The 12,658-nt window shown below is 59.6% G+C and overlaps 1 protein-coding gene across 1 annotated transcript in view; it reads left to right on the forward strand.

Moving 5' to 3' along the window:
• The first annotated feature begins 4,641 nt into the window (after positions 1–4,641).
• The window catches only part of SORCS2 (sortilin related VPS10 domain containing receptor 2), a 446,479-nt gene continuing 438,462 nt past the window's right edge, over positions 4,642–12,658 (forward strand). Inside the window, exon 1 of the mRNA XM_057501991.1 lies at positions 4,642–5,169. Within this exon, the coding sequence (XP_057357974.1) occupies positions 4,699–5,169 (471 nt within the window). The 5' untranslated portion in view covers positions 4,642–4,698. The remainder of the gene's footprint in view (positions 5,170–12,658) is intronic.

The raw sequence follows: 12,658 nt of genomic DNA on the forward strand, positions 1-12,658 counted from the left end.
CCTCCTCCCCGTCTCCCTCCCTCTCTGGATCTGGGTGCCAGCCCCTGTGCATCTCACTGTGGGGCTGCTTCTTCCTCTGCCTTCTGGACCCGTTTCCCTTCTGTCTCTGGGTCAGACTTTTGCTCCTGGCCTGAGTTAATGTCCTGGCCAGCTGTCCCCACTGTGTGCTGTGCTGCCCTTGACAGCCTGGTAACAAGATTGGCGTGCATGACCCTTCTCCTCCAAGCCATCACCTATAACCCCTGTCACTGGCTGGCAGTCATTAGGGGACTCCCTGCAAGTTACTGCAGCCGTGCAAGCTTAGTGTCACTGGAGGCCAGGCTGGGGCCTCCGAGGGAGCAGCTGGCCTCTGCGGAGTCTGGCACGCCAATAGCCTGTCCCCTCAGTCTCCCTCCTGCTGGGTCCCCAAGTGTCCCTGAGAGGACTGTCTCTGAGGCGGGCACTCAGGGAGCTTCACTTGTAAGTTGAGCTTTGTCACATTTACAAAGATAAATTAAAATATTATTCCAAGAGACCTTCAATAATTTAGAAAAGCCTAAGGCTGGTAATGAGCACATCTTCTGATTCAAAGCTGGTGATGGGGTGCCACGTGGAGTGGGAGCTGACGGTCCCATGGCCCCCCCCCCTCGGGAAGGCACTGCTCGCTGGGCTCCAGCCACATGCCACGTGCTCGGCATATGTCCTCTCACAGACCTCATGAAAAGCCGTGCCTGCTCTGGGGCTCACGGCTGGCTGCACGTTCAGGTCACCTGGGGCCTGGAGACCATGAACAGTGGGGCTCCGTCTGCAGAGACCAAGGGCACTGGCAGTTTTCTTAAATTCCCACGTGATTCTGATGTGCAGCCAGCCCTAGAACTGCCGGGTCAGTTAGCACAGTGGCTTTCAGACTTGGTGTGTCAGATCCACCCAGAGCGGGTACTGAAACACACACCCCAGGGCTCCGTCCTGGGGCCCCAGCCCAGAGCTTCTGGCTCTGTAGGTCTGGGTGGGGCAGGAACCGGCAGTTCTCACCAGTTCCCACTAATGCCGGTGCTGCTGGTCCGGAACCACGAGTTAGGGCAGTGCTGGTCCCATTTTACAGGTGAGGCAGGTTAAGAAATGGAGAGGTGGTGTGTCTTACTTAGGACACGCAGCTGGTACCTGGGGGTGTGGGCTTTGGATCCTTTGTGTAAATTACTGAACCCTGTGCCTTCACATTCTTCATCTTTAAATTGGGGAAAGGGCCCCTACCCTATAGGTCCTGGGCAGGTACTAGGTAGATGTTGTGAGGTTTGGCAAGTTCTTCTACCAGGACAGTGTGTGCCCAGAGGACGTGCTCAGCAAGTTGTCGTCTGGATTACGATGTTACTCTTAGGAAGGGTCAATTCCTCTGAGCAGCCTTCTGCCCTCAGCCCCAGATGCTGGCTCCCCTTCCTTAGGCCTCAGGCCTCGGAGCACCTGCTTCCCTGAAGGTGCTGTTCACCTGTGTGCCTCCCCCCACAACAGTTCACTGTGAGCTCCCAGGAGCCAGGAAGAGGAGGCGATGAGGGAGGCTGGCTGCGGCTGTTCTTCCTGGGTTAGGGCCTCAGTGCTGTGAATAACCAAGTGTTACATACCTTGGGAGTGCCTAACATTACCTGGTGTGCCCGATCACTGGAGGCTGAGCCCCAGTGCTGCCGGGCCTGCCTCCCGTTGCAGCCCCGCAGGGCCTCCATCTGCGTCCTCTGGAGAGCTGCCTCTGGGCTCTCGGGAGACTTCTCTCTGCAGGGGATGTCAAACAGGCGACTAGCTACCTCTGCTTTGCTTCTGTACCTCACCGCACCTTTCCCCCGCCCTAGGGTCCCTGAGTCCCTGAAGTGGCCACTAAGGAAGGTGAGCACGGGCTCCCTCTGTTCTCCCAGCTCTGCCCTGCCTGCCTGCCCCTGGCCACCACGGCCTTTCTCTGGACCTGGACAGGAGCCGCCTACGTGGCTTCCTGTGCTTGTGTCCTCTAGAGGCTAGAGGAATGGCTGTAAAAATGCTGCTAGTCTCACCCCCTTGCTTAAAGTCCTCCGGTGCCTCTGCGTCAGCCTGTGAATACAAATCAGGCCGCACTTCCCTTCCCTGAACCCTGCAGCTCTGGGCTGGGCTGGCAGCTGCCTCCTCCTCCCGCTGCTGGGTAGCTCCAGCCTGTCCCACCCTCACTCGGTTCTCATCCTCTGCTCAGGGGTCCCTCCCCTCAGTACCCTCTTCCTCTCTGTCAAGTCCATCCATCCTGTGACCGTACTGCTGTCTGCAGTGGCCCTCCCTAGCACCTGTCCATCCACACTAGGACAGAAACCCCACACCGACGGGCCTTGTCGGTCCCTTTCATCACCACATCCCTGGGTCCAGCAACATCTGAGCTGGGTGATCTGGGAAGTCACCACATGAGCTTTGGATTCAGAGAAGGGATGAGTCAGTCCTGCTTTTCGGAAAGCAGAGGCTTTGTTCTGGAAAAAGCACTAGCAAGACATCCTAGAACGCAGGTGGTAGGACATCTGCATTCCATGTCTGGTCCCTCCCCCCAGCTTGTCACAGACTTTAATCAAGTCACCAAGGCCGTGGGCCTCAGTTGAACCTGTCCTGCTGGTGGTGATGTGCTCATTTCCCCACTGCTTGGCTGAGCAGCTCTGTACCAGCCACAGAGGGGTGATGTGCTGGGCCCTCGCACGGGTGACAAGTTATGTGGGGTGGTGGGAAGAATGCCACCTTTGGCCAGAAAACCTGGCCTCTGACACGTTCTGGCCAGATAAACAGGGCAGTCACTGCTCTGTGTCATCAACTGTAAGTGGGGACGATCCTGCCTGCCCCCAGCTTGGTCGTGATGACGAGAGCCCAAGTCACCCCCGAGAGCAGGGGGCCCCTCTTCCTGGACTGCCCCAGCTTCAGTCAGGTCTGCTTGAGGGCGGTACTCGGAGACCATCTCTTCTAAAACAAAGGAACAGACATGGAGGGTGTAGAGGCTGTGCCCTCTTCGTGTCACAGCTGGGGAGCTGGAGACCAGGGGGTTGTTAGAAAGGCCTCGTGGTGAACCTGTGCTTCAGCTGGGGTGGGCCATCTCTCTTCTGACTGCCATGCCACACGCTCCCGCCGGCTGGGTCTGCAGAGGTGCGTTTCTGAGCCTCTTTCTAGGCCCCCACCTTGCATGTCTCTCTGGCCTTCAGCTCTGCCCCTACCCCGTTGTGTTCTTTGTGGTAGACCAGGTGTCCCCACAGCTGCTGGCTGCCCTCTCCTCCTGACCCTGGGCCTGGGCTGGAGATCAGAATCTGACAGGTTGGGAATTCACACCGCTGAGCAGTGGGTGAGGGTCCATTCCAAGGAGGGGACCTCTTAGGCATCTCGCCAGCCCCCCAGCCCATCCCCTCGTGCTGGGGACAGGGCAAGCCCTGGAGACCCTATCATTGGATATGACTCCCAGTGAAGCCCTGGTGAGTGGAGGAGCAGGCAGAAAACACGGCACGGGCTGTCTTTGGGGCCAAGGCAAGTCCCATTTCCTCTCTTCCCCAAATGTTGGAGGCTTTGCCTGCTGCCTGTCAGGCTTTCTCTCTGGAGCAGAGACCCAGCTGGGAGGCAGGTGTGACCGGAATCCCGAGCCTGTGGATACTGACTAATGCGGGGTGTCTGGGGGAAGGTGGAGGCAGGTGGCCCTTGGCCTGGCAGAGGACACAAAGCTGACACTACCCTGGTCTTCCCTGGGAGAAGCTCTGGCTCCTGACTGTTCCCTGAGGCCAGTGTGGAGCACACAGTGGGTGCTCAATGAAGTCACATCAAAATCTTTCTCAGGTAGCCTGTGACCTTGCACGGGACTTTCTGTGTTCTGAGCTCGGTTTACGCACTTCTCACTGTGGCCTGTCAGGCTCTGCCCTGCAAGGGACATCGACCCCCACCCCTCTCGCTCTGGACGCCCCTCCCACCAGGCGCCCGTCCTCCCTTTAGACCTGTTACATGCTGCCCCCGCTTGGTGGCTGCTGGGGTCGGGACAGAAAGCCTCTGTTCGCACATCCTGGTGCCCGAGGCACAGAGGAAGCTGCTGAGGGGAGCTGGGGGCAGCTTCAGGGTCTCTGAGGGGCCCTCCACCGTGCCTGAGCCCCTCCTAGACCTTCATGGTGCCAGGTTCTGTCCCCTCCCAAGAGGCTGCCACAGGAGAACACCTCCCCACTCACGCTGTGTCCTGGTTCTGGTCTCTGGAGTCATTTTGTCTACAGAGACGTCCGCATGGGTGCGGTCTGTCTCCCTCACCAGAGTGTCAGCTCCAGGGACTGGCACCTGGCTGTTCACCCCCAGTGCCCGCACCTCAGCAGCTGGCACAGAGGAGGTGCTCAGTAAATACGGGAAGAACGGGAGGGAGGTGGGACAAGGGGCGGGAGAGAAGGGAGGGCGGCGGGGAGGAAGCCTGGAGGGAGGGCAGGGCCCCGGCCAGGGGCGTGGGGCCCCCCCCCCCCCGCTCTGGGACCCCGCCTGGGCCTGCGCCGCGCGCGTGGCGCTCTCTCGGCGGCGCGGGCCTGGCCGGCAGGTGGCGGTGCGCCCCCGGCTGCGGGGCGGCGGCGGCGGCGGCGGCGGCGGCGGAGCGCGAGTCCCTCCTCCCGGCGGCTCCCTCCCCGCCCGGCCCCTTTCTCCGCGCTCCCGCCCGCGCTGCTCGGCGCCCTCCGCTCTCCCGGCCGCGGTCTCTCCCTGGCCCGCCGCCGCCCCTCGGCGACCATGGCGCCCCGGGCGTCCCCGCGCGCCCTGAAGGGCCCCGGCCCCGCCGCCCGCGCCCCGCGCCCCGGGGCCCCGCCGCCGCCGCGCTCGCGGCCGCTCCTGCCGCTCCTGCTGCTCCTGCTGCTGGCCGCCTGCGGGGTGGCGGGGCGCTCCCCCGAGCCCGGGCGCCCGGGTCCCCGCGCGCAGCTGGTCCGGGCGCCGCCGAGCCCGCTCACGGCGCGCGCGCTGCTCGGAGGCGGCGGGGACCGGCGGGCGCGCGGCGCGGGGGACGGCGCCCAGGGTCCCGCTCCCGCCCCGGGTCCCCGTGGAGACGGCTTCCCCGCCGCGGGCCAGGGGCGCTGGGCGCGGGCGGCGCCGGTCCCCGGAGCGGCTTCGCGAGCGCAGGTCTCGCTCATCAGCACGTCGTTCGTGCTCAAGGGGGACGCGACGCACAACCAGGCGATGGTGCACTGGACGGGCGAGAACAGCAGCGTAAGTGACCCCCGCGCGCCCTCGCGGCCGCTGCCCGGGACTCCTCGGAGCCCCCCACTTCCGGGCCGCCCTGCGGTCACCCCGGGCGTTCTTGGCGACTTGGGGACGCAAGTCACCTCGGCGGCGCCCCTACTGGCCTCTGGCCACCGGTTACTCGTGGAGAAGTCCCCAGACATGTGAGCACCGTGCCTTACCTCGGGGGACAGTCCCACAGATTTCCGGGTCCCGGAGCCCCCTTGGGGGCGCCCCACTGGCCCCCAGAGCCGTGCTTGTGCGGGAGGGTGTCTCCGGAGGCTTCGGGGCCCATGTCACCTTGGCGTGCCTCCAGCTCCTTCAGGATCGCCCCCAACTCGGTGTTGCGCCTCCACAGTGTTCAGACTCCCCCTGGTCTGCTCAGCGCTGAGTGCCGGGAATTTTGTCTCTGGGACCCTCTCCAGCCTGGGCTACCCTGGACCTGTTGGTGGCACCTCCACGGGCTCCGGGACCTGCCGGTCAGGTCAGCTCTGCATCCAGCCCTGGGACCCTGGGTTCTGGGCCATCCATCTCCCCTGCTCGCCCGGATCTGCCTGCCCCTGGAGTCCCACGCCAGGCCGCTCCGGACCCGGACCCGCGCGCAAACCCCCCGCCCCCTCCGCCTTCCACACGGCTTTGGCCTCGCTCTGCCTGAAAGTTCGGTGCCCACCCCACCCCAGCCGCTTCTTTTAGGGTCCTCGGCTCCTCCTTCCACCAGCGTTGGTGTTCCTACCCCGCCGGGATCCTGCCCCATCCTTTTTCGTGTTTTTTCCTGGGGCATGGGGATAGCCTCATATTCTTCCCCTGGGGGTTGCCTCCCCCTCGCTCGCCCTAGGGCAGAGGGCCGATGGTCACACTGGGGTCACCTTCTGTCACCCTAATGGCCATCTCCGGTTTGCGGAGGGGGTGGTGCAGGGAGGTGGCAGCTATGTGCACGTGTGTTGGGGGGACCTGATTGTGTGGAGTGGAGAAAAGGAAACCTCAACCCCCTCTCGTCCATCACTGTTCACTCGGGTCTCCCCCCACGGCTGATACCCCCAACTCTTCCCCCTGACCACTGCTCCCCAGAGTTCTTAGGAAGCGGCATAGGGCCAGGGCCCCTGCATGCTTTGGGAGAGGAGGAGTAGGGATCCGGACGTCCTTGCCAGGGAAGGGGTGTGACCGTGGCTGGGCAGCACTTCTGCTCAGCTTGTCTGTCTGGCCCTGCTGGGCTAGTGCAGGGGTGGGGGCTTCTGCTGGAAAAGGGATAGGGTGGGCAGGTGAGTATGTCCCTTCTCCAGCAGACTGCAGGGGCAGCGCCGGATGGACTTGATTGGCCCAGAGCCCAGCGCTCCCTCCCCAACCAGCTGCGGGCTGTGTGGGTGCAGACGCCCAGCCCAGTCTCTGGTCTACTGTCAGTTCTGCCATCTCCAGTCAGACTAGAAGCTCAGGGTGCGGGGCTGGGGTGGGGATGGAGTTAGCTGCCTGAACACGTGGACCAGCAGGGGGCAGTCAGGGTGCTGTCTGTGGGCGCCTTAGGGAGGGTGGCAGGCTCCCCTCTCTGGAAGAGCCCTGGGGAGCACCCCATCTGCATCTTGAGAGAGGGGTCTAACCCCAGATGTGCAGCCAGGCCCAGCCCTCACCACTCTCCGGTACTGGTGAACCGTCTGTGTCTCCTGTGCCCTCAGCTGCAACTCAGGGGCTGAAAGGTGAACCAGTGACTAAAAGGGACAGGTATGCACTGAAGTCAGTTCTGTGCAACCAGATCGCCCAAACCGAGCCGCACCCTGCCTCTCAGGCTGTGGGCCCTGCAGCTTACCCCAGCGCCTTTGTCATGTCAGCTTCATAGTGGGTATGAAAGAGGGGAAGGGGGGGCCCGGCGGGTGGAGGCCAGCTCCTTCAGGACCCGCTGACACCCAGGCCATCCACCCCATTCTGGGCACAGAGCCTTAGGGCCCTGCGTTCCCTGCGGGAAGGGGCTCGGGCCAGGGGGGCTGGGGAACAGGGGTGGGGGGGCATCGGAGGAGCCCATCTGCCTGTGCTCCCTGGGTCAGTGGCTGGGTCCAGTGAGTCTTTGTGCCTGGGCGGACTCGTATCCTGGCTGCTGGCAGGTGATGCCAGGAGTGGGAGGGTGCTGGCTTCTCTTTAGTAGGGAAGGGAGTCCAGACCGGAGAGGAGCTGTGAGGGAGCGTCTCTCCTCTGGACACCGGGAAGTGCGGGGACTGGATCACGCAGGGAAGGTGGGGCACAGCCTGGCACTTAGCAGACACTCCCGGGTGGAGGCCAGCAGACGTCATTACTGTCCCCCGAGTGTCCTTGTCCGTGGGGTGAAGAAAAGGCAGGCAGTGTGGACATGCCGACCCAGGCACCTGGCCTGAACGTTTGCCAGTCCTGCCTTCCTTCCCCCACCCTCCTGTCCTTGGGAATGGTGAGCTGAGGGGGCTGAAGTTCTATCCAGAAAAGCAGATGGGCCTTTGGCTTGGGGAGTGGGGGATGCCTGGCACTTCACCTTGCCTGGGGAAAAAGAAGAGGAGTAAAAGCTGTAGCCAAGTGCAAAGTAAAAACATTTCCCCAATTGTTACGTTTTCAGTGTGCAGTGCACACATGCCATTAATAGGCACACGGAGTGTCTTAGAAATGGGCTTTGCTCCCTCTGTTCTCTGCTGGCAGCCACAGGGCCAAAGATTTTAGCTGGGATTCTGTGCGTGGTTTCATCTCCCCTTGAAAGCTCCATCTTTGAAAGCTGCATCCAGAAAGAAATTAACTTGAGGCAAAATTGCTGCTTGAAGTCTTTTAAAATTTTTATTTCACTCAATTTGCCCAGGTGAGGAGACCTGGGCACCTTTGGGCTGCAGATGTAGTCAGCATGTACGGAGGTGTGTGCTTTACTGTGTCAGGTGTTTTTCAAAATAAGAAAATCGTTTGATGAGAGGAATAGACTTTTTAGGATGGTATTTTAGAGCCTCCGTGAAAAGGAGTTGCAGAGTACAAGCGACAAGCCCTTGTTGCTGCAGCGCGGGGGACATATGTGCGTTTTCCTTCCAACGGCTTGATGTCTTCCTGCTCCCATGGAGACATGGAAGGGGACTTGCTTGGAAGTTCAAACACTGCCTCTGAGTCTGACGTTTAGCTGCAGGAACACATCATTATGTGTGAAATTAATGTCTCATTGCAACCAACTGGCATTAGCGTTGCTGGGTGCAGAGCGAGTTGTGACAGAGGCAGCAGTTTGTGTCCCCTGAGTGGCCCTCAGAGGCAGAGGTGTGATTGGACGGGGATGTCTTCACGGACCTTCCAGAGCGTTGGTCTCTGTGTCCAGGCTCACGGTTTCGTGTTTCCCCACGTGGTAGCCCCATCCCGATTTTACCTTCTCTGGGAAACCAGGCGCCTGTTACAGTTAAGTGTGACTCACCTGAGCGCCTTCCCTCCCGGCGCCTGAACTTCGGTTTTGATGCTTCAGTTGACTTGAATGTGAGCCTGCAACCAGGCCCAGTTTGGTCCCTGTTCATCAGTAGATCAGCTCCTCTCTCCCTTCCCCCCCTCCCCCATTTTCCACACCTGCTCTGTGTTTGTGTCTACAGGGGTGTTGGGGGAGTTGTATGCAGAGAGAATTCTGAGCCCATTATCTAGTTTCTCTGCTCCACGATCTTGAGGAACCTGATATTTGCATGTATTTTATGTCCAGAGAGCCGGAGCTCCAAACCAGAAGTAGTAAGGTGTGAATTGGGTCATGGCACCTGCCAGATGTCACATTTCTTGAGGGCAGGTGTATTAGTTGGCCAGGGGACAGAATGGTATTCCTCCCAGTCTGGAGGCTGGAAGGCTGGTCCTCTGAGCCTCTCCTTGGCTGTCTCCCCCTGTGTCCTCACATGGTCATCCCTCTGTTTGTGTCTGTCCCAACCTCCTCTTCTTATAAGGACACAGGATCAGGGCCCACCCACGTGGTTTCTTTTTACCTTTATCACCTCTTTGTAGGCCCCATCTCCAAAGACAGTCACATTCCCAGTGACTGGGGGTGAAGACTGCAGAATAGGAGGTTTTGGGGGGACAGAAGCTGATCATGGTTGGGAGTGGGTCCCAGCTACCTGTGTGTTCTCTGGGTTTCATGCAGCAGAGCTCAGAGTAGTCCAGTGGGGAGAGCGTTAGGATATGAGGGGTGCGCTCTGTCTTCTCCTGTGGGGAAATCAGGGGTGACTGTGCAGAAGAGGTGGTATCAGGGTGGGCCTAAGGAATGAATAGGGAGAGCCTGTGCGAGATGGAAAGAACGTCCCAGAGGGCAGGAAGGGCCTGGGCACGGTCTGTGAGGTGGGAATTCAAAGGTGCCAGTGTGCTGGTATGAAGAGACAGCAAATGCACTGTCTATAGAGAGACATCAGAGGAAGGGTTTGGGAAAAACAGGTCGAAGGCAGCTCCTAATGGATGCCCAGCACGAGGCTGGGAGCCTGCCTGCAGCGCGGTGGTGGTTACCGGCACGTCAGCTTCAGAGCCTGTCTGCCAGGGTTTGTGTCCGGGCCCTGCTCCTTTCTGGTTCCAAGATCCTGGATGGATGAAATGAACATTCTGGGCCTCAGTGTCCTGGAGCTGGGGACGTGAAGGTCATAGGTTAGCTGTGTAGGTATCGCAGATAACCCACATAGTGCTTAGAGAAGCCCCGGCCCACAGCAAGAGCTCCTAAATGATGTCAGGGTGCGGTCTGAGTTTCCGCAGGCACGCAGGAGGCCGTGTGCAATGGGGCCGCAGAGGGGCCTTGGAGGGGAGGCCTCTGGACGGAGGCTCAGAGAGGAGGCTGCTGGGATAGTGAGGCCCGGCCCTGGGCCCTGGGGGGTGGGTCCGGGAGGTCTCCTGGGGGGGTACGTGCATGTGGCCCCCCACCCTGCGGGCTTCTCTCTTGCCTGGAGCCACTCCAGCCTCATAGCCCACGGCCAGCCTCCAGCATACAGGCACCATCAAGGCCTTTTCATAAAGGTTCTTGAGTGAACAGGTTGAAGTCCAGCGCCAAAGCTGACGCGTAGCCTTGCACCCGACGGCTGTGATGCCATGATGCCAGTTCCGTTCCACTCTTAGGAGCTTGGTGTCTCCAGGGTACAGGGTTGTAGGTTTAAATCTGCTGAACCTTCCATGTGATATTTTGGAATCCCAGCATTTTGGGGTAAGGACTAGACTGGAGAGAGAGGTCTGACACATGGGCGGCAGAGCTGTGGCTGCTTGGGACCTACATGGCGGGCACCTGCCCAGTCGAAGTGCTTCTTGGTCATGGTAGCCTTCACCAAGGGCACGCAGCAGACCGAGGTCATGGACATGGAGACCAGTGCTGAGTACCTGTCACATCTGCTGTCGGGAAGCTGGCTGTGCAAGCCCACTAGGGACCCTGGGCCTGGTGGCTGGGCCAGGAACGATGAGAAGGTGAGGAGGCCTTTGTTGTGGGACAGGTGGCAGTAAACATGACATGAGTGGCTGGGCAGGGTTTCGGCATACAAGCCAGCAGCGTCGTACTTAGGGAGCACCTGCCCTGTGCCCAGGGTGACCCAGGGTCTTCTGCATCCTCCCTGTGCTGGGAGAGCCCCAGGGGAGAGAAGGCTTCCTATTAGCACTCAGATTAGCTGCTTTCTAGAGGGTCTGTTGGGGGCTTGGAAACAGTGATAAGCAAAATCGAACATGGCCCCTGTCCTGGTGAGACGTTTGGTCCGGACAGGGATTCATCACAGAGCCCTGGTATGGTGAGAACCTGCGCTGGGGAGGTCAGGAGGACTTTCTGGAGGAGGTGGCCATGAAGAGGCTCAGCCTCACCTGGGCTGAAGAGGTTGGGATGTGAGGGTATTAAGGCCCAGGGAGGGGGCACTAGTGAGCAGCGAGGGCGTGTCTGTCGGTCAGAAGCCTGACTCAGGGGTGTAGGACAGCCCCGTCCAGAACATACCCGAACACGGGGCACAAATCTACTTTTACTTTAATAAAGTGGCTATTTAATTTGTAGTTGCAGGAGGCACCCTGGGAGCATTTTAAAGAGGTCATAAATTAACTTCATCGTGTGCACACCCTGCAGATGAGAATGTGGCCCAGTGCTCGTGGAGCCCTTCTAAAAGAGTTGCCGTTATTTTACATTTTTGATTGTTATTTGTCAGAGGCAGGCAGGCCAAGACTCTAGAGCATGACACTGGCGAGTATGGACTTGGCATGACTGGCAAAGAAGCTGGGAGAACGCCGAGTATCCCGACGCCGTCTCCAGTGTAGGGCGGCTCTGATGGGGCTTGTGACCTGCCTTCTGTCTGGGGCCTCCTTCATTTCTTTTCTCACCCTCGGGAGAGCGAGTTGTTCTCCATGCTTGCTGACGGCCCCTCACCGCACCCCTCTGCCTGCCCAGCTGGCCCAGCGGCTCTAGGGAGTGCGGGGCGATGAACTGGGCGGCAGTCCTGCTCTTGGCCGCCTTCTCCCAGGTTGGGAAGCCCGGGGAGCAGGGGGACCTGGGCTCTCAGGGTGGGCACAGCAAGGCCCCCCTCTGCAGAGTCGGGGAAGGTGTGCGTGTGGGTCTGCTCACGGCCTGCTTTGCTGTGGGAGGCCTTTGAAAGCGTCGTCCTGGGTAGGAGCTTGGATTCTGTGCATAGAATAAACGCCATGAGCAGGGGGCTGCTCAGGTGTCCCCCAGGTGTGAATGCTGGCCGGTGGCTGTGTTCTCTGAGACCTGTGAATCCTGCGGCTCCGGGGCTGAGGGCGCTGGGGACTGGCTCCCCTGCCCGCCTCCCCGGAGCAGGCTCCCGCAGGCACTGGTGAGGTGGGCACTGATTGCAGCGCCTTGGCAGCCTCCTCAGGACCGGCGAGGGACACACAGCCCGCCGAGGGCAGCAGCAGAATCGTTGCTTCGTGAGCCCTGTGGTTTGGGGACACTCCACAGGGCACGCGTCCTGCTCATCATCTTCATCTCGATTAGGTTCCATTTGTCATTTAAAAAATTTAATAGGGATACTTGAATGTGAGCTCATAGGAGAACTGAAAAAGAAAACTTAAAACTCCAATGTTCTTTTGAGGTAGAAAAGTTCCTTCTTTTGCATTTTTCCAGAAGTTGGGTACTGTATTTGCATAGAAAATTACAATCATTTAATTAGTTTCTCCTCACACCAGCTCAAAGATCTTAAAATAACAGCGCTGTCCTTCCTTAGTAATTTTCTTGCAAAAGCAGATAATTTCCTGCAATGTGGAGCTTGCCTCGACTCCAGCAGGGCCCATCCTTTGCACAGGCGCCATTTCCTGATGCTCAGAGATAAATTAAGTTCAAATTAAAGTGAGGAAAGAGCCAGGCCGAGTGTGGCTGCTTCTATTCAGATCAGCTTTTATTCAGAAAGGGTTCTTTGTGAGGTTTCTGCGCTGTGCATGTTTCTGAAGTGTCAGAGGTAGAGATAGCATCTCCCAGACCTCAGCTGGGGAGACGGCATTCAGCAGTTAGGGTCACCTCCACGCTTCTGCTGCTGATGTCACTCTGCATCCTGTGCAGTTTGTCATCCCTCAC

Source organism: Manis pentadactyla, chromosome 5, assembly GCF_030020395.1.
Source record: "Manis pentadactyla isolate mManPen7 chromosome 5, mManPen7.hap1, whole genome shotgun sequence".
NCBI lineage: Eukaryota > Metazoa > Chordata > Mammalia > Pholidota > Manidae > Manis > Manis pentadactyla.